The sequence below is a fragment of the Prunus avium genome, chromosome 3, assembly GCF_965620075.1.
Source record: "Prunus avium chromosome 3, drPruAviu1.hap1.1, whole genome shotgun sequence".
NCBI classification, from domain to species: Eukaryota; Viridiplantae; Streptophyta; class Magnoliopsida; order Rosales; family Rosaceae; genus Prunus; species Prunus avium.
This window is the reverse complement of record NC_142286.1, coordinates 40,610,556-40,634,858: the sequence shown is the minus strand read 5'-3', so window position 1 is coordinate 40,634,858 and position 24,303 is coordinate 40,610,556. Positions and strand designations below refer to the sequence as shown.

The 24,303-nt window shown below is 38.6% G+C and overlaps 4 protein-coding genes across 6 annotated transcripts; 2 read left to right on the top strand and 2 right to left on the bottom strand.

The window, feature by feature from the left end:
* The first annotated feature begins 6,160 nt into the window (after window positions 1–6,160).
* On the top strand, window positions 6,161–9,564 carry LOC110764458 (Endosomal targeting BRO1-like domain-containing protein). Of its 3 annotated transcripts, none has more exons than XM_088249835.1 (12): window positions 6,161–6,371; window positions 6,595–6,871; window positions 7,104–7,178; window positions 7,267–7,355; window positions 7,435–7,570; window positions 7,692–7,788; window positions 7,866–7,932; window positions 8,138–8,236; window positions 8,451–8,540; window positions 8,638–8,792; window positions 8,920–9,021; window positions 9,167–9,564. In XM_088249835.1, the coding sequence occupies exons 2-12, from the start codon at window positions 6,673–6,675 to the stop codon at window positions 9,333–9,335; spliced, it is 1,278 nt and encodes a 425-aa protein (XP_088105961.1). In that variant the 5' UTR covers window positions 6,161–6,371; window positions 6,595–6,672; the 3' UTR covers window positions 9,336–9,564. The 3 variants fall into 3 exon arrangements, with proteins under 3 accessions (XP_088105961.1, XP_088105960.1, XP_088105962.1); XM_088249834.1 differs by having other exon boundaries at window positions 6,162–6,371; window positions 6,623–6,871; XM_088249836.1 differs by having other exon boundaries at window positions 6,165–6,371; window positions 6,623–6,871; window positions 7,267–7,325.
* Window positions 9,565–9,881: 317 nt separating this feature from the next.
* On the bottom strand, window positions 9,882–11,191 carry LOC110764459 (CASP-like protein 1F2). Its single transcript, XM_021967447.2, has 3 exons — window positions 10,606–11,191; window positions 10,363–10,498; window positions 9,882–10,282 (listed from the first exon to the last, which is right to left on the bottom strand). The coding sequence occupies exons 1-3, from the start codon at window positions 10,848–10,850 to the stop codon at window positions 10,055–10,057; spliced, it is 609 nt and encodes a 202-aa protein (XP_021823139.1). The 5' UTR covers window positions 10,851–11,191; the 3' UTR covers window positions 9,882–10,054.
* A 3,261-nt stretch (window positions 11,192–14,452) lies between these two features.
* LOC110764367 (phytyl ester synthase 2, chloroplastic) lies at window positions 14,453–20,151 on the top strand. The gene is made up of 14 exons (XM_021967324.2): window positions 14,453–15,111; window positions 15,510–15,561; window positions 15,710–15,765; window positions 16,045–16,203; window positions 16,547–16,651; window positions 17,124–17,224; window positions 17,462–17,583; window positions 17,701–17,809; window positions 18,137–18,267; window positions 18,361–18,730; window positions 18,883–18,996; window positions 19,211–19,296; window positions 19,403–19,512; window positions 19,653–20,151. The coding sequence occupies exons 1-14, from the start codon at window positions 14,667–14,669 to the stop codon at window positions 19,847–19,849; spliced, it is 2,157 nt and encodes a 718-aa protein (XP_021823016.1). The 5' UTR covers window positions 14,453–14,666; the 3' UTR covers window positions 19,850–20,151.
* A 1,461-nt stretch (window positions 20,152–21,612) lies between these two features.
* On the bottom strand, window positions 21,613–23,154 carry KNU (C2H2 and C2HC zinc fingers superfamily protein). The gene has a single exon (XM_021967424.2). It carries the CDS (start codon window positions 22,809–22,811, stop codon window positions 21,897–21,899), a length of 915 nt encoding a protein of 304 aa, XP_021823116.1. The 5' UTR covers window positions 22,812–23,154; the 3' UTR covers window positions 21,613–21,896.
* Between the last annotated feature and the right edge of the window lie 1,149 nt (window positions 23,155–24,303).

Here is a 24,303-nt window from a genome sequence, read left to right as displayed (position 1 = left end):
AAACTTTGAAAATATATTACTCTCTCAAATAGATCTCAGACATTACCCTCTCAAATAGATCTCGATTTTTGAATTGTGATAGTGAAAGCGAAGAGAGAGAGAGAGAGAGAGAGAGAGAGAGAGAGAGAGAGAGAGAGAGAGAGCAGAGAGTGGTTGTGGGAATTTTAAGGTTTGGGTCTGGAAAAGAGATGAGGAGAGATGAGGAGGGAAGTGGTTTCGATTTGGGGATGAAAAGAGAGAAGAAGCGTTAATTTTTTTAGGATGAGGGAACGAGAGGGTTAGCGCGAAAGAATTTCCCCCAAAAAAAAGAGCGCCAGCGAAAAAAAAATGGGGAGAAGAAATCAATATCTATGACGCACATGCCATGTCATAGAAATCAATGTACAAGACTCTGCCACGTGTCAATATATTATATTTCATATTATTTCTCTATAATTTAATTTCTAAAATTCATAATAAATAAATTTAAAATCAGAAAAATATCCAGAAAATTCCTATGAACATCTGTGATATTATCTTCTCTTTAAAGCTCCAAAATGCTAATTCTAAATTATAAAAATACAAATCAATAATAAAAACTCAACTTTGTTCATAGATAAATCAAAACATTCTATCACATACACTCTTGTTTCTTTGATCAAATGATTCTCATTAATTTAAATATATGAAATCATGTTTAAGAATTGTTTGAGATAAAACACAATAAATTACAAAAACATGACACGTGTTACCATCTTATAAGGCCACACACGAGAACCGCTGATAGGGGTGCTCTTTAGAAGCTACCACATGTCAATCTATTATATTTTATATTATTTCCCTATGATTTGACTTCTAAAATTCATAATTAAAAAATTAAAAATCAGAAAAATACACCGAAAATGCATACGAATACAAGCACAATGATAAAAACTCAACTTTGTTCATAGACAAATCAAAACATTCTATCACATACACTCTTGTTTCTTTGATTCCATGATTTCCATTCATTCAAATATGTAGAATCATGATTTTTGGTGTATTTTTCTTATTTGTATTTAATTTCTTATGAATTTGTTAAAGATCAAGACAATAAATAACAAAACAATGACATGTGTCGCTATCTGATAGGGCCACATTTCTGAAATGCTGACAAAGTGGCTTTAAGAAGCTGACATGTGTCAATCTTCGACTATTTCATTTTATTTTTATATGATTTGACTTCTAAAATTCACAATAAATAAATTACCAATTAGAAAAATACACAAGCCATAACATATGGCAAATTTGAGAAATTATACAACTAATAACAATAGCAGCATATCTTTAATGTCATTCACTATATGGATTATGTGAGCATATTTTGATCGTTCGAAATAGAGTTTTGATTGTGAAAAGTAGGTGGTCAAATGCCGTTCCTAACCTTGCATGAGCGGGAAAGAAAGTTAGTGTAGGAAATTTTTTTTTTCCAACCACCTTGTAAACCCTAAACCCTAACACTTTATAAATTATTATTGACCCTAAAGGGTAATAAATTTTAAAGTGTAAAAATTAGAATTAGGGGCTCATCCTAAATGTGAATGATGCAAATGAATATAGTAGTAGACTTTGTAAACCCTAGAATGTTGTTTGTTTGATCACATAAATTTCGCATCAAAAGTTAAATGGAAATGTGAAATTTGAAGTACGTGATCGTAGGAAATGTCGTACCGAGGCCGGCAAATTTTTTGGGATTTGTTTGAATTATTATTGATTTTTAAATAAATTTTTTAAGTGTAAACAAATAAACAATTGAAGGAGATGCGAGGTGGCGTCGTCCCATGCTGAGCCGTGGAGGTGGATAAAAGGATACAGTTTTCATGCATTGACACGTGTCTCATTTGTTATAGTTTAATAATATTTTGTTGTAAAATTGTTAGAAAATGGAAATAAAAGGGAAAAATTCCTACCTATTTCTATGCCAAGTCCAAAAAGTTGCTTACAATTTTCCATGTGTACAATTAAGGGCTCATCCCTAACTTAAAATTTTGATGCGGCCATGCATTTATTCCGGTTAAAGCTTGCTATAGACTTGTTGCAGGGATGTTGCAGTATATAGCTGTGTGATTGTGGGTGAAGGAATTGTTTAACTGCCTTAGTTTTAAATTTTCTTGGTAAGAATTGTTCAGGTAGAAGGTTTTGAACTCGTGTGGTATTGCCAACCGTGTGAACACACATACAAAACTGTTTTGATCCCGGTGAACGTGAATATATTAGCCATTGTTTTGAAATTCACTGTGAACACAGAGGTGCGTGATGCTTCAAACTGTTTTTTTTATAAAAAACTTGAGAAACTGAAGAAAATATTTTGGGTTTATAAACAGTTAAAATTAGCATGACTGGCTTCCCAATGTATCTGAAAGGAGGGTGAAGTAGTGGTTTGGGTTTCTTTACCCCTTTCCCATTGAGCACTTTACAAACAAAATGCTTATAAGCATTGAAAAAAGACAGAAACACATTCTTCACGGACGGCCAAGGTTTACCAAACTTAGGGATTCGCCGTTCACCATTGTCACCAGACCCTTATTATGCTTCATGTCGTCCTTTCTCCTATCAACTTGCATATCAGTCAAATCTATTGCAGCATATTTCAAAATAGGGACATACCAATTATGCATCATAATAGATAGTAAATGAACCAACTGAGCATCCATAATTGTTATCGTCCATTGAATCATAACAGATAGCCAATGCTTCATAATAGATAGGTAATAATGCATCATAACATATACCAAAAACAACGTAACATACATTAAATGCATCATATCATATACCAAATGCATCATAACAGATACAACATGCATCAAAACAGATACCAAATGCATCGTAACAGATACCAAATGCATCAAAAGAGATACCAAATGCATTATAGCAGATATCCAATGCATCAAAACATATAGCAAACGCATCACAACAGACAATTCAGCTATCACTCCATTGATGGAGAAAAGCTAACCGAAAATTCATATAAAAAAACTAATTGGGCCTCTCTGTTGTTTCGTTTTCTTAAGAAATCTATTTCAGTCAAGACAAACCAAATAGCTGGGAATGCCTTAATTTCCCCCAAGCCCCATACTTCAAGATCTTAAATTTATATTTCCATCAATATTTAATCAACCAAATACAAAATGAGGCATCAAATATCAGTCCCACCAAGCAGTTATCTTCACTTTTGTCAAATATCCGTACTTCTTCAAAGTTAAAATAAGAAGAAGCCGTTTTTTTAAAAATTTTCCCTACAGACCAACCAATGGGTACTCATTAAGCTAAACTGAAATCTCAGAATAGTGAGCAAATCACAGATAGCCATCAAACTACATTGAAAAATAATTAAGAATTGATGAAACTGAAAGCAAAAGAACCAAGGCAGTGAAGGTGAAATTTGACATTACATTTTGTGAACTTTATCTCTGAGGCGTCTCTTCTTAGTTGCCCAACGAGCATCAGATTATAAGGTCGATAAGAGCGCTGCTCTTTGGGGACTTTCGTTGAGCAGTTTGCAGGAGTTAATTTTCTCCCCTCTAATGGAAAATTCCAGAGTTGCAGGGGTCATTTGACCACCCTTGCTCCTCTGTGGATCCGACCCTGCATGTCATACCCATATCCACATTACTCAAACTATTTTCAACACATCAAGATACAGACAACATACCCATATCCATACTATTCAGACTATTATCATTAAGATACATAAATGATATCCATATCCACCATATCCATACCACTCAGACTATTATGAACACATCAAGATATAAACATCATACCCATATCCATCCAACTCAGACTATTACAAACGAAGACACAGACATCATACCCTACTCACACTATTATAAACACACCCAGAACCCCTAAAGAAATGAAATCCTCTGCTAATTTCAACCAATGGAATCGGTTTCTTAAGGATTCTCAATTACAATATATAAACTTACATGAATATAATCTTTTTTTTCTGGGGATGCTGATGATTCTTTGATATTAGAGGTCGATTACGGGGCTGATGTCGGGAGCATTAATTTTGGACAAATCGTTCATGATTCTTGGATATCATAGGCAAACTCCGTTGTCCCTTTATGTGTTGATATCAGAGGCAACGATCATTAGGGAGAACTTGAGAAATGTTGTTAAGAACCCAAATCCTTGCTCAGCGGTTTGGGTGTGGCCACGCCCGCCGGGAGTGTGACCCGGATAGTCGCCAGCACGGGTCATCGGGTAAGAATCTCCTTCAGGTTGACATGGCCTCGCTGCTCTCACATCGACAACAACACTTGCAGGGTCACTTCTTTCACTCTGATGATGGTTCATTAAGTAGAACGTGAGAAATGCTGTTAAAATATTTTGGGTGGTAGCTGGGTTGTAAGATTTTGGGGACAAACAACAGATGCCCAGTGGATGCTTTTTTTCGGTGGACGCTTTGAGAAGGGGAAGTCTCGGATGAGAAGAGTCGGTCTCTGATCAAAAGAAAAATTTATGATATTGAAGAAAGAGAACAACTTTTTTGGAGGGAGATATTGTGTTCTTCAAGAACACAATACAGCTGTTTTGGAGGGAGGAGGCCTCGTTCTAGTGCAACAGTTTCACACAGTTCACTTACAATTGGTTTTTGTGTAGCCGTTAGATTAGATCCAACGGTGTTCTCACATATAGGTCCTCTTTTAGAGATACTTGCTAGAGAACGACCCTCAAATCCAATACCCTAACCCCAAAGGTAAATGGGCTTTCTTCGTTTAAGAGGCCCAAATACCAAAGTCCAAGTAAATGAAAAGGCTCAAAAAAAAATCCACAAGAGTGAAGTATTTAGGAAGTGAGCAGTACTTACGTACGTAGTGTGAGTGTGAGTGAGCAGCAATCTGCAGAGAGGAGGATGAATAGAATGGGGATTGATGATGAGCAGCAGTCTGCGGAGAGGAGGAGGAATGGTTGACTGACAGTTAACTTAATATAGTGTGGTTTTTGTCAGATTTAAGAGACAAATTTATATATAGAAATTAAAGATCAATCCTCTCTGTCTCTCTCTGCAAACCAGGCTAGCTGTGTCCTCTCCTCCGTATACATACATATATATATATATATATATATATATATATATATATATATATATATATATACATGGTATATAATATATGGTAACATGATGGATCTGGTGTGGGCATTTTCGTGCTCTCATTTTTATTTGTAAATGCTAACCAAGTTAGTTAACACATTTCATCTGGCCCTCTGCCTCTAGGGATCATCGTCGATGTGCCAGATACTCAATTATCACCCTTGATCATGTTGAGGTTCATTCATATTCATGGGGTTTATTATTATTATATATATGCCACATCTGATCTCTCTCTCTCTCTAAGTCGTACTACATTTTCTATATAAAACAGACCACGCATCCATACGCATAGGATAGTATAGGGGAGAGAGAGAGAGAGAGAGAGAGAGAGAGCAAGAATCATTGTTTCCACTAGGAATTCGAAGAAGGTGATGAGATAACTTGTCAACTTGAAGTTAAAATGCATCAATCTAATCTAATCTAAAACATGGATATTGTAAAAGCTGGCCTGTATTACTTTTCTGCATACATACGCACGTAGAAAACTATTACTTGTATGTCAGATTCGGAATCGGAAGGGAGGCTTTGTTCATCGAATCATCGTCACGTCAGTCTAGCCTATATTTGCAAGGTCAACGAATCCTTCCAGTTCCAGCCAAACAACAAAAGAAGTTGTTAAATATATGTGCACCCTTACTTACTATAATCGATAGTGATTTCCTACGTATACAAAATTATATTTATACAGTATTAATATTAACAAACGAACTGTATCTGTATTCCCACAAATCATTTTTTACTCATTAGTTATACAGAGAGTAAAGCTCAAGAGTTCAATACGAAAAAGTGCTTCCCGAGCAGATCTCTTCCCAATTTACCAGTACATGACATGGCTGATCCAAGGGCCCAGAACTTTTATAGGAACAATCAGCGTATGTCGGCGAGCCACAGATATGAAGCCAGCTGTCCATCGGTCCAACATGAAGGTGATTGCCTAGTTCGAAAGCCACGTGCTCACGTTCAATCGTCCACCTGGACCCTTAAACAAATACTTTCTCTTGACGAATTTCAACGGCCCCTCTCCTCCTTTTACAAAGCAGCAGAGAAATTGAGACTTCTACTACTACGTCGTCTACGCCATGTGAGACACGTCTCGGTCACAGAGCTTTCTATTTTCCCGGATTCTCTCTCTCTCTCTCTCTCTCTCTGTGAGATTTGGCCATAATTAAATTAGCGTTTCTATTGCATCCCCCGAAGCTTCACAGCTCTCTCTCAACTCTCCTCTCCTCTCCTCTCTGTATTATTGTGCCCAGTAAGTGTCATTGTCTTAGCAATTTTATATTCATGCATGCTCTGTTTTTCTAGTCTTCCACTCTCTCACTTCTTTCTTGTAAAATGCATATGCATGCTCTTTTCTTTTTTTTTCCTAATCCATGTCAAATTAGACTTTTTTTGTTGTAAAATGCCTCAACTATGCCCATTTGTAGCTCTTATTCTTTTCACCATTCTGTGTCTTTGATGGGACTTAAACACAGACTTGGATGGGTGGTTTGTTGTGTGTAGGATGCTATTGTTATGTTTGAATTTGAAACCAATAAAACCCACAAAACAAAATGGGGTGCGCTTCTTCTGTTTATGCTGTTGGAGGGAGGAAGAAGTTGACTATCCCCGAAGTCGTCGTCCTCGTCCCATCAACTCGAATTCCTGCACAATCTGATCTTCAAAGGCGGCTTAGAGGCCTAATCCCAATAGATCTTGCTCAGAGATTGTCTTCCCTTCGCAATCAGATTGTCTTAGTGGCAGAGGACACTGGTCAGCGCTCCCTTCCACTCATCATTCTTTGTCTTCTGTTTGTTTGGTTGCTGGGAAAATGTACCAAAGCAAGTTAGTGCTATTAGGATATTGGGACTTGCACACAAGTATTTGGAACTTATAGTTCAAATGTTGACTTGACTCTCTCCCTCTGTTTTTTCAGCAACCAAAAGGCTTTTTTCTTTTCTTTTTCGAGTTTCTTCTTCTAAACTGGAGTTGTTTGTTTGTATAGGTGGATCCGCTATTCCTGAACTGAAGAGAGCACTGGAGGAGTACTTGTCTGTTTTAATTGGGCTCACTAAGAAAGGTTTGAAAGAAACTCAACTCTCTCTCTCTCTCTTTCTCTCTCTCCCCCACGCAATTAAAAACAAAATGCTAATTTGCGTATGTAACAGAATATGGTCTAGAGGGATCGGTTGAATTCAAGTGGAAAAGCTTAGAGGATGGCAAGCAGGTACGACCATCAGAAACGAGCTTAGATTTGGTAACTATGGGATAACCTTTGATTATTCATTGCCAATTTGTCATGCAATTAATTGTTGTGATGGAAATATGATAAGCAGGAAGCCTGTGTGGCAAATTCCTGGTTTGAAGTCCTGTCTGTTGTTCACCTCATGGCTGTGCTTACATTGTCGGAGGCTGACATATTGATGATCCCACACGACCATTCTGGTTCCGGTATAAGGACGGTCTCTTCAGGTTTGTATTTTTGTCCTTAACCCTTTATTATATATGTTCATTCTTTTTTGAATTATAGGTTTTACAGCCAAATCATTATGGCTTCTCATAAGTAAGTGTTCATTATAATCTTTTCTTTCAGATTGCAAAAGAGTTGCTGTCGACTTGCTGCTTAAGGCATCAGGCTACTTGGAATTCTGTGTCCGGGATGTACTGATTCGCATACCACCTGAAATCAAGTATGTTGAGAGTTAAAGTAAATTTGGGAATTTGGTGTCAAGATTTTACACTAAAACATCAAATTTTCTGAACGCAGGAAAAAGTTGCCAAACAATTTGCATGATGGTGTATTGGAGGCCATTTCCTTTCAATCTCTGGGCCAGGTACTTCACTTAAGAATCATCAACACTTGTTGACCTTGACATGGACTACAGAAACATGAAATAGACTAGTTTTCTCAAAATCTGGATTACATTGCTCTGTTATGACTGCATTCACTGTTTTTTTCTTTACATTTTTTGATTTATTTTACCGACTGCTTGAGTTTGAGATATATATTACAGATACTGTTCTTGATGACTAATTCAGGGAACAGAAATTCAGCTTGGTTTGGCTGTTGACTGTCAGAAGGCCACTTTATCAGTCAAAAGAAGATTGGCATGTGAACAATTGACCTATTTTAGCCAGGTCTGTATACATGCTCTACAGATCTTTCATGGGTTAAATCTTCAACTAGTTGTCCAACTCTTAAAATGATTATTATTATTAATTATAGTTTACAGCTTATGCCTCGTTTGAAATTTATGTAATTAGTTATTTCCTTTTAGAAAGACGTTTGGCCTCCACAACTATATCCTGAGTTTACTACAAATTGTGCGTTTCTCCTGCTTTTTGAGATCAGGCTTATCACTGCTTGTCAGGATGTGACATCAATAACGGGTGTGGGAAGAAGCAAATGTGGTTCATCAAATGGAAATTTCTTGAGTCAAAGGTTTTTAAGCAATTGATTTATCTCCATCCAACTATGTAATTGTTCCCATTTCTGCATACAGTCTGTGTAGATGTGATATGTACCTTTGTATTACCAGGCTGCAGCATACTACTACCATGGTCTGATCCTTGACAAGGGTAATGAGCCATCCTGCCACGTTAGCGCTGTATGTTGTTTTCTTGCCGCGGAAGAAATTCTATCAGAGAGCAAGAAAGCTTGCTTAACCTTTTGCCTTGCAGCTCCAGTTACCAGGTTGATACTCACTGTTCATATCTATCATATGTGTAGAGCATGAAAATCTTCTTCCTTTGCCTTGAGTTTTTTTTCTTGTAGCTCCACTTATCTTTGATTTGTTTTTTCTTTTCTTTTAAATTTCAAGGGCTCCTCCACTCTGGGGAGCTATGAGGCATTTGCATCAGAAAATTCCTGAAGTTGCAACAAGGAAATCTCAGATGTATGGCTACCTCTTAGAACAAGAGAAGTAAGGGCCTTTCTTTCTTTATCCATGTCTATGATGATCTGAGTTCATAGGATTTATTTCAATTTTCATATCCTGGAGATGTTATATATTCCGTAACTAAATTAAAGATGGAAAACTCAAAATTACTAAGCTTGTAATGACGCAGGGCTCTCCAAACATTGCCTGACCTGCCAGAATTTCAACTGTCATTAAGACCCGATGACTATCAGCTACCGGAAATGGACCCAGCTTGGGATGCCGAAAAGTGGGAAACAGAAGGCCAGACCCTGAAAGAGCATCTTAAAGATAGTGAAGATGAGACTGAAACTGAGTGATAGCACACCACAGGAGGAGGATAGCAAGTCTTGCTTTGGTTTACCTTTAATTACTTAACCATATCTATGTATATGCCTTATATATGAATGTGATGATATATGATAAGACATCATTTTTGCTTCCCTGCCTGCCTGCCTATTCCCAGGACTTTGGAAGTGTAAGTTGACTTTGAGTCAAAATATAAATTAGAAATTTGAAGATGGATATGCATGCACATTCATTATTATTATTGGCTTAAATTGAAATTGCAATTGCAATAGGTGGTGGTCCACGCAGAAGACCAAAGAAATCAAAAGATCAAGTGATGACAAGTTCGTACGTATGTGGAATTAAATGGGATGCCCTGTTTGTTACACCAATCGAGTGTCGAGTAATTGATGACAAACAAGTAAGAAAGTGTCATCTATGTACCTACCTAATACCTATGAGTGTCACTTTACTTTCTTTCTTTGGCTGTTGCCTTGCCATCCATCAACACTTCCTTCCTTCCTGGGGTTGTGAACTTGTGATTGGGAATTAGCAAGTGAGAATATAGGACTAGAATATAAACATAATCAACTACGATATATAAATCCAACCATTCATTAACCATAATTTCTACAGAGGCCATACTTGTAGGTTTTTTTTTCATTGGCCATAAAAAAATCAAATTGTGCAAGCAAGCAATATCACTCTGTCTGCATATTTCCCAAATGCTAAGAACAAAAAGGGAAATTTCTCATTGAGTAGTAGGGTGAGACATGAGAGTGAGGGCAGAGGTGAAAGTGAGAAGCAAGTAGGCAAAGAAAGCCAAATAGGAGAAGGCAAGAGAGATGGACATTCTGTTGCAGTACTTGGAGACATAGCCGCATGTAGGCTGCCAAGTCATTTTTTTCTCTCCATAGCGCCCCACGTAACCGATTGCAGTCGCAGCTGCACATCCAGATATTATCAACACCATCATCACCTGCAATTCACATTAAATCATTACAATTCTCATAAGTGATGAAGAATTATGAAATCATAAGAGAAGCATTTGCTGCTAACCACATCATGCAACAAGAGAAAGAAATAGTTTTTGAGCTGCTGCTGTTGTGGCACTGAACGGCTTAAGAACAAGGATAAGAAGATCAATGACAGTGCAGAGAAGGCACACACCACAGCATTAGCACCAACCAAGAACCTGTAACAACAGAAACCCAGCAAATAAAAAATAAATGAACGATTCAAAAATTGGATCTTTGAGAGTTGAGAGCAGTGCAGTGCAGTCAGTGGCGGATCTGTGTTTACTTGAAGGCAGTTGAGTAGGTATAATGTGCTTCGAACTTTATCCCAAAAACGATGACAGATTGGGTGTTGGTGACGATAACAGAGATTGCGATCAATGTGAAGACGATGGCTGAGATTCTTAGAGTGGCTTGAGCCACCAACAAACTCATCCTCTGCTGCCGTGGAGTTGACATCGGAAGGCCTGAAGGAGATGTCATTTGGGGGAGCACAGAGAAAGTTTTCTCTTTACACGCCTCTGACGCCATTTGAAATTGAAGCTGGGTTGTGTTCTTTTTCCAAGGAATTGAATAGAAAACAGAGAAAATGGGGACGATGGGCACGTTTCAAAAACCCAAAGAGGACAAGATCCAGTTGTGATCTGAGGAGGGTTTTAGAGAGGTAATAAGTGAGCTTTACCTAACAAGGACGGGAAAGGAAGACCCTTCATAAATGGAGTCTTTCTCTTCTGACCAATAAAGAGGCAAAGGAAAACCCTTGTCTCGTAGTCGGACCCTTTGATTTTGGGGATTTCCATTTCATTATACAACCAAAATACAAATAAAACAAGTTTCCCTTTTCTGAAACCCAAAACCTAATTATTTTTGACAAATAAATATAGGGATTAGGTTGGTGTAGTCGGGTTATTGGAATTTAAAATGTACAAGCTCACCAAGAGTAGAGTACAATAAATAAATTTCAAGTCTGCGACTGCGACCAATCCAAACCATTGTTTGTCAAAATTGAAATCCTATCCTATCAGAAGCACAACCACATGGGGACATGTTGCTTCTCTTCTCTTCTCTTCTCTTTTCTTCTCGTCTGTACTCTCCTCTCCTGTGTGTGTCGTGTTGAAAATGGATATTATGAAAGAGAAAGAATGCATGCATCGTTAATTTGGAATGACAATTGGGGTCCATCCATGCATCAATCAACCAACAATTGTGACATTTAAATGATTTTGAGCCTCCAATGGGAATGGAGCGCATTTCATGGCCAGCCGTTTACCTCCATTGGGAGAGCTCCCGCGACGAAAGGGATTAGTCACTGCTGTCGGCGGTGGACACCCTTGGATCACACCTAAAAAAAAAAAAAAATGATTTTGAGCCATCTGCTCCACTCTTGTAAGCAAAACAGTTTTAGCACGCTTCTTATAAATGGAATATTCATTCTCATAAGCCTAACCCAACCCAGTATGGATGGAGAGGCCCAAAGATTATGATCCATCGGGCCATAGGCAGTTGGTTGGCGTGTACTGGCTGGCTGGCTGGCTGGGTCAACTCTCAATCTCAACTCATGATTTTGTTTATACGTTAATTTTGGGATTTCAACATCACACGTACATTATATAATATACGCGGTGTACTGGACTAAATAATTATTGCGTCTCGCGTGACCCAACCCAATAATAATTTCTAAAATTCCAATATAATATTGCCGTATGGTGGTGCGTAGACAAACAGAAAGAGATAGCTAAAAGCTAATTATGTAACTCTTTGTATATGGTATATGGCATATGCCAAGCAAGCAAGTATCATGTGTCCTGTGAAAACTTCCAAAGTTTTAAGTCACACAAATAAACAAATAAACAAATAAAGCCAAACGTTTGTTGTGATAATGACACATGCAGCATGCTCAATCTACAGAGACTTGTACAATGTGAATTGTGCAGGCAGGGAGAGGCAGATAAAATAAATAATTCAATTTCATTGTCTTAGTATAATATAGTATTACATATGATTGTGCATCCCATCAATCATGCATATGACACCTCCTTTCTTTACTGACATAATGAGGCTAGATTAGCCAACAGTCTAGTGTAAATAATCTGCACCTAGAGGAGACCACTCTGTTTTTTAATCAAAAAACTAAAATTGTTATTCTCAAAAATGTTTATAGACATATTTGTATTAGCCCAACTTAAATTCCTCTTACCAATAGAGCCTTTGGATTGATTCAGCTTTTTAGTATGCTCCCAAGTCGTATTAGATTTAAATTCCTATAATACCCGTGTGTGTGTTTTCTTTTCTCCCTCTTTCTAATTTTGACAACAACAATAACAAAGAAAATTTAATTTCCCTTAAAAATAAAAGAAAAATAACTTAACTTGAATTTATATTTATAGTCTACTTCTCCTTGACTCAGTTGGTCGAAAACAACGTCATTCACGGCCCTAATTTCTGTCAAACTCACAAGACTTATCTTTTGTGGCTTACAACTGCGAAGACCATCACTTTCTTAATTGCCTTCACGCTTCAACTTATTTGGTTCAGTTCCAGTGCAAAAAAACAAAAAACAAAAAAAAGAGAAAAAAAAGAAAGCAAAATTTAAACTTAAAATGACGTTGGCTAGACCATGGGTACAATACAAGAAGGGTATATGTGGGCGACATAAGATTGACCAATGATTTCAGTGTAACCCAAAAAATATAAATTAGTTTTGAACAGTTCGGAGGCAGCCCCCGCCTCCCAAAGCTTGGAAGGATTTAGCCCATGACATAAGCTAGCAATAGCATCAGCCGTGAAATTAGTATCACAGAATACATGACTGAAAGAGCAGGAATCACAGAAGGAGCCGATAAGCACTATATCTTTAATCAAGAGGTTGATACTCCACGAGGCCAGAGTTTTTTGATTAACGCAATCAATAATAAGTTTAGAATCTTTTTCAACAAGAACTTTGCGCCATCCTCAATGAGCCGCATAAGCGAGGCCATCTCCCAAAGCAATACATTCCGCCATAGAAATGGTATTGTCACTAATGTTCTTAGCACAAGCCAGTAAAATGTGACCATTAGAATCTTGAATAACAAATCTAGTAAAATATAAATTAGTTGTTCAACTTGTTCTGCATTCATATGGAAATATGATATTTTAGTTGTTTCATAAATATTGTTTGTTGGAAGATAAAAATATTTGAATAGTATAGTAAACATATTTCACTGCTGTCGGCAGTGAATACCCTTGAATCTCACCTTAAAAAAAACATATTTCACTGCATCTACTCACAACTACTACTCAATTTCAAAGCAAAGTTATTTAGTTTAGTTTAGCTTAGCTGTGTGTGGCACTTACAGAAAATTGAGTCGTCATAAGTCGTGACATGACAAACCTCATATCACGTACGTACTCAAAAATGCTTTTCCTTTTCTTAAAGTTATAGGCTTATAGCCTTTGTGAAATGTTTTGAGGGGGGAGGAGGGGGCGGGGGGCAAGCAAAAAGCCACAGCAACGCAACGCGGTCCTTTTCATTAAACCAGATATACACTATACTCATATATCATTTTTGTACTTGCTAGCTAGCTACTGCTAAAATCACTCACGAGTCACGAGTCCATCAAATCACTTTTCAATGCTCCTTCCAATCATTATTTTTCTAATATGACTTCACTGATTCTCCTCCATCTCATTTCAAAATGTGTGTCTCTTTCTTTGCTTATTCCTTATTTAATTACCCTTTTGGATGCAAATCAAGATGATTGATTATTTGTGAAACCAAGCCAAACCCTAAACCCTAAACAAACAACACAGGGTGAACTCAACATACTCAGCAATCACTAATCACACCCAACCCAACCCAACCCAATTACCTCATCATCTTACTACTAGATCCTCAGTGGGACAAACACAAACCTCCAAAACGACAAAACAGCGAGAACCCAGCACAACGGACAACCACACCCTTCCACACTTTTTTCACCAATTACCACTGCCATTGGGTCTGCACCAACAGCCGCAACACACGCTATCATTCCCCTCCCTCCCTCCTTCCGCATTGCATTTCCATAATTTAAATAATAATAAATAAATAAGAACTGCGACTTGTCACTAGCTGACGAATAGTGTTCCCAGCAAATACCAAACAAGACAAAAACAATTCACTCTTATAAAAAAGCCTTTGCAGAAGCAGGCCACGCCCCACTCCACTCCATCTAATTTTCATTTCATCACTTGTTTTCTTTTCTTTTTTCTAAATGACAGATTCATTTGTTCGGGCAATTATTTTCACCTGCCTTTCAAATCTCTAAATACCGCCACCAGCCATCGCCCCGCCACCAGCCAGCTTAAGCTACTTCTATTACTTCCATGGCCGCCACCGGAGTTTGTCTTTTTCCCACCCGCTTGCCCTCCGTTATCCGTCACGAATTCACGTCGTCATCATCATCATCCGGAAAATCAAAGTTCAATCCGATCTCAATTCCATCTAGGAGGCTAGCCGCCGTCTCCACAGACCACACTCCCACGATCTTGACCACAGTCAACGACCAAACCGGCGGGTCGTCCGGGAAGGAAGCTCATACGACGACTACGTCAGCTGCTGCAGAGAAGAAGAGGTGGCCTGGTCAGGACCAGGAGGAGTTGGACGCGGAAGAAGAAGAGCAAGAGCGTCTGAGCTTGACGGATTACTTTGAGCAAGCCAAGGATTTCGTCACCTCCAACGGTGGCGGCGCTGGACCGCCTCGCTGGTTCTCTCCCTTACACGACGGCGGGTCCCGCTTGGACAATTCGCCTCTGCTTCTCTTTTTGCCTGGTATTTATATCACTCGGTTCCCTTCTTTTAAAAAAAAAAATAATTAACAAATAAAAAAGTCCAACTTTTACCTTTCTTTCTCTGCAAATGATTTCCCGGGAAATGCTTTTCTTTTCATCATCATCATTACAAACTTATTAGATATCAAATGCAAAACAGAGCTTTTGCTCAACACTTTATTGGTTTGTTTTATTTTTGGGATTCATTAGCGAAACAATCATTTTGATCTATGATCGCTGCCAAATAAAGTTCAATCATCGGCTTACACGTGTCTAATTATTGCTCAAGCTTCCTTTCCTACTGTGTTATCTTATCTTAATTTTTTTTTGGATTAAAGAATCAGGTTAAATAAGTGAAGTTTAATTTCCTTCTTTACTTTCTTCTTCTGAATGATGCAGGAATTGATGGCACTGGACTTGGGCTTATAAGACATCAACACAAGCTTGGAAAGTAGGAAGTAACTCCAATTAAGTTTATAATAATATTATGTTCCTAAATTTTGACTGCATCCTCCTGTCCTGGTACAAGTTAGAATAGAAGTATTTGCATTAAGTACGTAGCCTTAACATATATGCCCTTTTTCACTTGCTGTGTGAAGGATTTTCGATGTCTGGTGCTTGCATATTCCTGCTAAGGATCGAACATCATTTACAGGTTCTTCCTTCTTCTCTATCTCTATGATATGCCTGTATTGTATGCTGTTACATCTCACCGGTAGTTTCATTTCATGTAGCGTTGATGATATTCTGAATGTTTGCTCTCCTCATATTATTGGTAGCACTCTAATAAAATCACATGAGTGAAATGGTGCACGTTGTTTCTGTTTTCTCATCGCCAAAATGTTTCTGTTCTTCTATTGCCATGATGTTCTTGGATAAAAGAGATGATTTCCTCCTATGTAATTTGGTCCTTTTATTCATTTCCATGTCTCAGATCTAGTGAAGCTGGTTGAAAGAACAATTAGGTCAGAGCATCATCACTCACCAAATAGGCCCATATATCTTGTTGGAGAATCTCTTGGAGCATGCCTTGCGCTATCCGTGGCAGCCCTTAATCCTGATATTGACCTTGTTCTAATTTTGGCTAATCCAGGTAACACCCGCCTTCCTCTTAAGTCATTTTAAACCAAAGTTTAAAGATTCAGGGTTTTTGTCGTTTTTACGCCAAGAATTGTTCACATGGACTTTTCTGGTGGAAGTTGAATTTGGAGATTACTTTCTGCTCACAATAAATCAGTCCTGCACAAGCACGCTGAGATACGAAAAGTCATGGATTAACTGTATTAGGTCCTTTGGATTTTCAGTATCTGATCTTATATAAAGGCAAAATGCTTAGCATACTCTATAAAACCAAAGTAAATTAGCTCTAAAACAGAGGGTATTAATTTGATTCTTTTGCTCACTCGGTTTAGCACCTACCTGATATTCATGTGCAGCTACGTCCTTCAGCAAGTCACAACTTCAACCAATAATACCTGTGCTGCAGGTCATTCCTGACTCACTTCCTATTAGTCTTCCTCATATACTGAGCTCAATGACAGGTCTGTTTTCATTGTTCCGCCTTTTGGTTTTCTTGTTTTACTTGCTTGCCATGCATATTTGTTTCTGGAAATATTTCAATACAAGAATTCAAGATCGTATTAGCTACGCACTACGGGGGAAGGGTGGTAGGTTGAGTCTCGACTTAAAGTGATTTCCATTTAAAAAAGTTGTCTATCAATGTTGTCTCCGATAAATTATCCCTTAGGTTGGGTATAGAGGAACATGTTGAGGCTAAAAGTGATGAGCATCCGTGAGCATATTCTCCATGAGAATTTGAGACTAACAAGCTTATTTTTTTCCTGGAGTAAGAATGTGATTCTATCTTATATAAACTTTTATTAGGAACTCATTTGTGATTTGAGTAATCTCTGCTTGTTGCCTCCTTTTACCATTAATTATTGGCTCAAAGTTCCTATGCTTATTACAATACTATTTTGTTGATTAACCTGCTGCTATTTTGCCCGCATTTAGGTGTTCTGGTGGCTAATTTGGGGAAGGGACTTGGACTTCCTCTGCCACAGACAGTTGAGAAGTTATCACGTGATCTTGTTGCGTCAACAACTTATCTCTCTGTAAGACAAGTTTGTTGCGTCAACATTTGATATTTATGATGTTTATAGTGTGTTATTTCAAGGTTATTTTCTGTAGCATTGTATGTTATCATTAATATAATTAATACACTGTACTTCTCTTGAAGTCACTTAAAGAGGGTTGGTTGTCTTCGAATCTTTCATGTTGATGTTGCATACTTATATTCTTATGAAGTGTCGTTGAATCTTGTGAGAAAGACTTACTGGTTAAAGTCACAGGTTCTTGCTGATATATTACCAAGAGAAACACTACTGTGGAAGCTACAAATGATTAGATCAGCTTCTCCATATGCCAATTCACGTCTCCATGCTGTAAAAGCTCAAACGCTGATACTTTCCAGGTCTATTATTTAATTTTCATTAAATACTTGTGATCTGCTGGTGACACATCAGAGCAGTTTACTGCTTGTCATCTTTGTTGCGTGACGGGGCTAAATTCTCTCTTATTTGTCTATTAGTGGAAAGGATCAGTTGCTACCTAGTCAAGAGGAAGGTGAAAGACTCCAACGCACACTTGCAAATTGTGAGATTCGTATGTTTGAGAACAGCGGCCATTTCCTCTTCTCGGTAGGTGATCTCTTGGTGTGTTTGGGTGCATCTTATTGGTGATTGTATAAGCCCTGATAAAGTAAATGAATTTTCTCTCTGCTACTTTTTCAAGTACAGTAACCAACATCCCCAAGTGTTTGGACAAGTGTCCTACTTATGAGATACTGGTTTGAGCAATTATCTTGGATAAGCATTAGGGCCTCCCTACAATGGCTAAATTCTCAATGATAAATTGTGTTTTATATAACCGATTTTTGTGAGTATAAAGTACCTGAAATTCAATCAAATGGTCATTTTGTAAGTTTTTATTTTGATGCATAAATTTGTGCTTCCAATCCATGGCAGGAAGATGATTTTGATTTGGTAACTGTCATCAAGGGTACTGGTTTCTACCGTCATTCCAGACACCGAGACTATGTTTCTGATTACATACCACCCACGCGTTCTGAAGTCCAAAAAGTAGTTGACTCAAACAGGTGGGTGATATTCCCCTTCCCTTTTTTCTTCTTCTTCTTCAAGCCAACTCCTAATATCTTTAACAATTTCTGATCACTATCCATTATGCCTAGATGGTTATCCATAGCCACTAGCCCAGTGATGCTCTCAACTTTAGCAGATGGGAAGATCGTGAGGAGCCTAGCTGGGGTTCCTTCAGAGGGTCCTGTATTGTTTGTTGGTTATCACATGTTACTGGGGTTTGAATTGGCTCCCATGGTAACCCAGATGTTGGTAGAAAGAAACATCCATCTGCGAGGAATAGCACATCCAATGATGTTTATGAAATTGAGAGAAGGAAGGCTACCTGATATATCAAATTACGATACATTAAGAGTTATGGGTGCAGTTCCTGTCTCAGGAAGCAACTTTTACAAACTGCTTTCTTCAAAATGTCATGTCCTACTCTATCCAGGTGGAGTGCGTGAGGCTCTTCACAGGAAGGTAACAAATTTATCGTCTTGTTCAGTTTAGCATATTGTTGTGTGGTGTAATAATCTTTTATTTTTTGTTTTTCTGGGAAGACTAGATAAGCCTAGAGTTCCAAATGCTGTAGTGGATCAATCCCGCAAAACTGAACTTATACTTTTTTCCAGGGGGAAGAATATAAGTTATTCTGGCCAGAACAGTCAGAGTTTGTGAGGATGGCAGCAAGATTTGGAGCCAAAATCGTACCTTTTGGTGCGGTTGGAGAAGATGATATTGCCAACGTAAGGCTACACACCTTGCATTTTATGCCTTTTTGAGAAAGCAATTACAGGCATCAAAATAATGTCTCTTACATATGCTCTCTGGTTGCCCGCCTTTAATTTCTGATTGACATTTTGCACCACTGACCTGTCTTGAGTGATCTCTGTTCTCTCGTGAATAAGTGATTGCCATATATTGTTGTAAGATTAATGATTGTGTGTTGTTTGTTATCAGCTAATTTTGGATTATGAAGACCAGATGAAAATCCCTTTCCTTAAGGGATTTATAGAGGAGATAACGGATGAGGCTGCCAAAGTGAGGTAGTACATCTGAGATGTTATTTCTTTTGTTGATTTCCATTTTCTGCATAGATTAGATTAATTTTGTCATCTTAATTATAATATGGATGTGATGTTGTGATAACAGAGTTGGGCATGATGGGGAGGTAGGAAACCAAGATGTACACTTTCCAGGAATTATACCAAAAGTTCCTGGCAGGTTCTATTATTATTTTGGGAAACCAATTGAAACACAAGGTATGTATAATGTACGTAGATGGAAGACACATACATGTATACATAGATGTATTTAATTGATGTCTTGAATTGAATTGATGATGCATGAGGTGTTTGAGTTTGTAATGTAATTATATTGTGAAATTGTGATTGTATTGAAGGGAGGAAGCAGGAATTAAGAGACAGGGAGAAAGCTCATCAAGTGTATTTAGAAGTGAAGTCAGAGGTTGAAAAATGCCTCGCTTATTTGAGGGAGAAGAGAGAAAATGATCCTTACAGAAGTATCTTTTCTCGGCTACAATTCCAGGCCACGCATGGCTTTTCATCCCAAGTCGAAATTCCTACTTTTGAACTTTGATGAACTGATACGCATACATACATACATATATATTCTTAGTGCAAGGCACTGGCAATGGCACTGGCACTGGCACTGGCAGGCCATACACATCCTTGTTCTCCATTGCTTGCTATTCAACCTCCTCACTTTTCAACACAGACGACAGTCAGTCACACAACACAGGCCGTTGAAGAAGACGCCAGATTTGAGAAAAAACAAAAAAATTCAAAAAATTGTACGTGGTTTGGTTTCCTATCTTTTGTAAAATAGAAATGCTTGTGTATTCGGGCCAATTATATTGGAAAAAGTCATTCTTCCTTCCACCTCCTCGCATGTTTTAATGAGCTGGACAATGAAAATACACAAAGGAGATCCATCGTTAAGGGTGAGATTAACACTCTCCGCTCTCAGAGAAAGCAAGCAATTAAAACCAGAGAGGTAGCCAACTTTAAGTCCATTTCAAATTGGGACTGCCACCTTTTTTTTCCTTTCCCTTTTAGAGGTTTAGGGACCGGGATTATAACAAATTTAAAATACCAGGATATGTAATTGTAAAAATTAAAAAGATAAAGACTAACATATCTTAAGAGTCTAATCACATTGTGCTGAATTGTAATTAACCATTGATTTAATTTAATTTTATGCATTGTAGTGCAGACTATAATAGTAGTCTGAGTGTCTGAGTCTGAGTCAATCCAACCAAACGTTTCATGTCCTTTCATCTTTACGACAAATCAATCAGACATCAAATCCGCTAAGAAAAGAATCAGAAATTATTGGCCCAACACAACAGGATGACTTTTGACAGAGGACTTATTTGGGCCATGAACCCTTGTGCCCAAAACTATGGGGCTTATTTGAATCCACCACAATCTTTCTTTCATATTTCATTTACGATCCATGATTCAAAAAATTTATTTTATTTTATTTATGCCACGAACATGGAATCAAACGCCACCATCCAGACATTGAGAAAAAAATATAAAAGAACCAAATCCCACATATGAATCATGATGAAGCGGTAGACGCCATTAGTGTTAATTCAGACAATTAATTGTTCATATTCATGCATGATGCTGTGCATTTTATCTAATCTTCAGTGATCACCCCCCCCCCCCTTAGAAAACAAACGACGAAATCCTATTTATTTATATATATTAAAAAGGGAAAATAATGGAAAGTTATGCATGGTTGAATGAAAACTGACGATTGGTCGAAAAACAAGGAACAATATTCTCCCATAACCGTGTCAGCGAGTGGGAGGTAGGAGGAGGGGGAGGAAACGTGGTGTACGGCCCTAACTCTAACCAGGTGGCCCCACCGCCACCACGTACAAACTGAACCACCACTGACGAGAGCATAATTGCGTTGGGGTTGGTCGGCCATATACCCATCGTAACCGCGCCGCATATTGCAGTGGTCAGTGGCTTGCTTTGCTCAGAATTCACAGGTGTAATTTCCTAACTACATTTAACCCTCCATCTCCATTGGAGGAGGTTTTGCTTGCCCTTGCTACCAAAATTTACATCCATATTCATATATGTACAACGCAAATGAGGCAATATACATATACATACATGGCATGACATGCATCCATACACACAGATACAGTCCCCTATTTTTCCGCTTTGATAATGTAACCACACACACAGAGATCGGAGCCAGAGACACAGAGAGAGTAAAAAACAAATTGAGATTAATGCACCAAAGCTGCGAATATAAAAACTAAAAATTGATTCATATATTCATCATGTAATGAGAAATCAAGCTCAACATAAGTTTGAAACTGAACCCTAGCTAGCACAACTTTTCTAAATTTCTGTAGCTAATTTCTCAACCAAAAACAGAAATAAAAGAGACCACTTTTCCATTTTCGATAGCTTTCAACATCCAAGCTCCAACCACACTCCGTTTCAAAACCACACCCACCAAGGTAACAAGTTTTTGAAAAGAGCTTGAAAATAGAAGAAGAGTAGAGAGAAACATTGACAGAGATGCAAGGAGTGAGCACCGTACGTTCGTATATATATATGAGCAGCTGTGAGAGCGGCGACCATGGATAAACTGATTATAGGCGGAGGGAGAGGTCAAGGCTGTGAGTGTGGTCATGAGGAGCGACGGCATTCTGAGGATGAAGATGATAGTGATGGGTAGGGGGTGCAGTTGAGAGAGGTTGAGGTTGAGGGGGGATACCTTCAGTGGGGGCATGAAGGGGAAGGGGAAGAGGAAGAGGAAGAGGAAGAGAGGAAGTGGAGGAGGCGGTGCTGAGGTCGACCGCCCAATAAAAAGGTGTTGGTTGGTTGTCCTGCTGCTGCTGCTGCATAATATTATGCTTCATGTCCATGTCCATGTCCATAAAGAAGCTGCTGCTGTAACTGTTGCTGCTCATGTTGGGTACGGCTGGTGGGTCAAGAAGCCGTGGCTGCTGCTGCTGCTGCTGATGCTGGACCTGGTGAAATACTTGATATTGATGAGGCGGAAAATGCTGAGTAGGGTCATCATCATGATGCTGAATCTGGTCATGAGGATGATGATGTGGCACATTCAACGGCAAATGAAGATGAGAAGGAGGAGGAGGTGGTGATGGTGGGGCATTCAAGGGCGCATGGTGGTGAGGAGAGTAGGTGGGCCCGGAGGGGTAGCTGACGCCGGCTACAACTGATCTGCGAGCAGCGGCTCTCTCTCGCTTGTGGGCGTTCTGGTGTCCTCCAAGTGCTTGAGAGGTGTAAAACTGGCGGAGACAATAGCGGCATGGGAACAGGCGATTTGGTCTAGCCGATAAGGAAGAACCAGCGTGGCCAGTGGCTGCCTGATGTTGGGACCTTTTATTTGTGGGCATGCCCATGGGTTCTCTTGGTGTTGGTGAAGATGATGGTGATGAGGTGATTGGGGATGTTAGGTTCATATGAGAGGAAGAAGAAATATGATGAGGTGGGTTGGTCTGGTCTAGGAAGTCATGATACATCCCTTCGTCTGCCTCCATTGTTGATTCAGCTAATAAATTACCAGTGGCAGAGGCAGGCCAGAGTCTGAGAGAGATGAGGTTTATGGGGAGAGGGTTTTAGGTGTGGCCAGCTAAAGGCATATATATATACAGAGAGAGAGAGAGAGAGAGAGAGAGAGAGAGAGAGGAGTAAGAGAATAAATGCAGACAAGGTGCTGAGGCCATTTGTCTCTAGTGATTACAAAAACTGTTACAGCAGCCAGCAGCAGCTGGGAAGGGAGGATATTGATTGGAGGCTACATCTTTGAGCCAAACGACGGAATTACCCTCCGTCGTACAGATAACGATGTCATTGCCATTGGCTGCTATATATTATTCCTTTTTACACACACACACACACACAGAGCTCACCTACAGGCTACAGGCTACAGGCTACAAGTAGAAAGAAGAATATAATACATTCACGTGTATATAAAGAAGAAGAAAAAGAATTCCAAAATAGTTTTAATGCAAGAAAAATAAACACAGAAAAGCGATTTTGAAAAAGTGAAAAATAAGAGATTGTGCAAAGTGAAGTGATGGATGAGTTGAATAAGTTACACAAATATATGTAGTAGTCTGTAGAGGGGGGATGGGTGTTTTAACTTTTAAGTAACTAGCTAGTGTAGTAGAAGCGATCATGAATATGGAGCTATATATAATATTATATTACTACCATTACCCAAACTCAACTCAAGTTACACTGAACAAGTTTAGCTACCTACCATTGAAAAGTGTTATGGTTTTTTTAAGTGGGGGAAATTCGGAAAATAATGTATTATTGTTATTATGTAATGTGGGAAGGAAGAGAATAGAGAATCAAAATGGAGGATGGATGTTGATTGTTTCTTTCAAAGGACAACAACTTCAACTCATCAGTGTGAGTGTGAGTGTGATTGGTGCCACTACTACTGCTACTACTAATTAATTACTTAATTACCCATCTCCTTTCCTTTCTTCACTGCACTGAATCACTCTTATCTTATGTTATGATGTCAATCTCTCTCTCTCCCTCTCTCTCTTAAGTTTGACAGCAAGTGCAGTGCAGTCCGGCAGCAGGTACAAGCAGCAAGCAAAGCACCATCAGCATGGGACTGACGACGGCTATGGTATATAGCTAAAGGCTAAGCTATACCTATAATATTAATAGCTTTGCTTAACCCTCAAGGCGACGTCAGTCAGACCCCTCCTAGGCCTCCGTACATACATCTACGCCCGATGCAAGGCGCCAACGTCTATCTATTATACTTTTTGTTTTTTTTGTTTTTTTTTTTCCATTGCTGGAACCTGGCTCATGAGAGAGAGAGCAACCCCTCCCCTCCCGCATGTCATTTTACAACAGTCAATTTCAAACACACAATAATATTTCTTCCCTTCCCTTATAATATTATTCCATCTCCCATATGATATGCATATACGTAATCAAATTACAAATGCAACACACACACACACACACACGGGTAGGGTACATAAATATATTTGTATATTTATT

Excerpts from the sequence above, each read along its gene's own strand:
- LOC110764367 (XM_021967324.2), top strand. The coding sequence starts at position 14,667 with ATGGCCGCCACCGGAGTTTGTCTTTTTCCCACCCGCTTGCCCTCCGTT. Across the intron at positions 17,225-17,461 it reads CGTCAACAACTTATCTCTCT|GTTCTTGCTGATATATTACC; the intron begins GTAAGACAAGTT and ends TTAAAGTCACAG. Across the intron at positions 18,997-19,210 it reads GAGAAGATGATATTGCCAAC|CTAATTTTGGATTATGAAGA; the intron begins GTAAGGCTACAC and ends GTTTGTTATCAG.
- LOC110764459 (XM_021967447.2), bottom strand. The coding sequence starts at position 10,850 with ATGGCGTCAGAGGCGTGTAAAGAGAAAACTTTCTCTGTGCTCCCCCAA. Across the intron at positions 10,499-10,605 it reads ACCTACTCAACTGCCTTCAA|GTTCTTGGTTGGTGCTAATG; the intron begins GTAAACACAGAT and ends CTGTTGTTACAG. Across the intron at positions 10,283-10,362 it reads TTCTCTTGTTGCATGATGTG|GTGATGATGGTGTTGATAAT; the intron begins GTTAGCAGCAAA and ends TGTGAATTGCAG.
- KNU (XM_021967424.2), bottom strand. The coding sequence starts at position 22,811 with ATGGAGGCAGACGAAGGGATGTATCATGACTTCCTAGACCAGACCAAC.
- LOC110764458 (XM_088249835.1), top strand. The coding sequence starts at position 6,673 with ATGGGGTGCGCTTCTTCTGTTTATGCTGTTGGAGGGAGGAAGAAGTTG. Across the intron at positions 7,179-7,266 it reads AATTGGGCTCACTAAGAAAG|AATATGGTCTAGAGGGATCG; the intron begins GTTTGAAAGAAA and ends CGTATGTAACAG. Across the intron at positions 8,541-8,637 it reads GGAAATTTCTTGAGTCAAAG|GCTGCAGCATACTACTACCA; the intron begins GTTTTTAAGCAA and ends TTGTATTACCAG.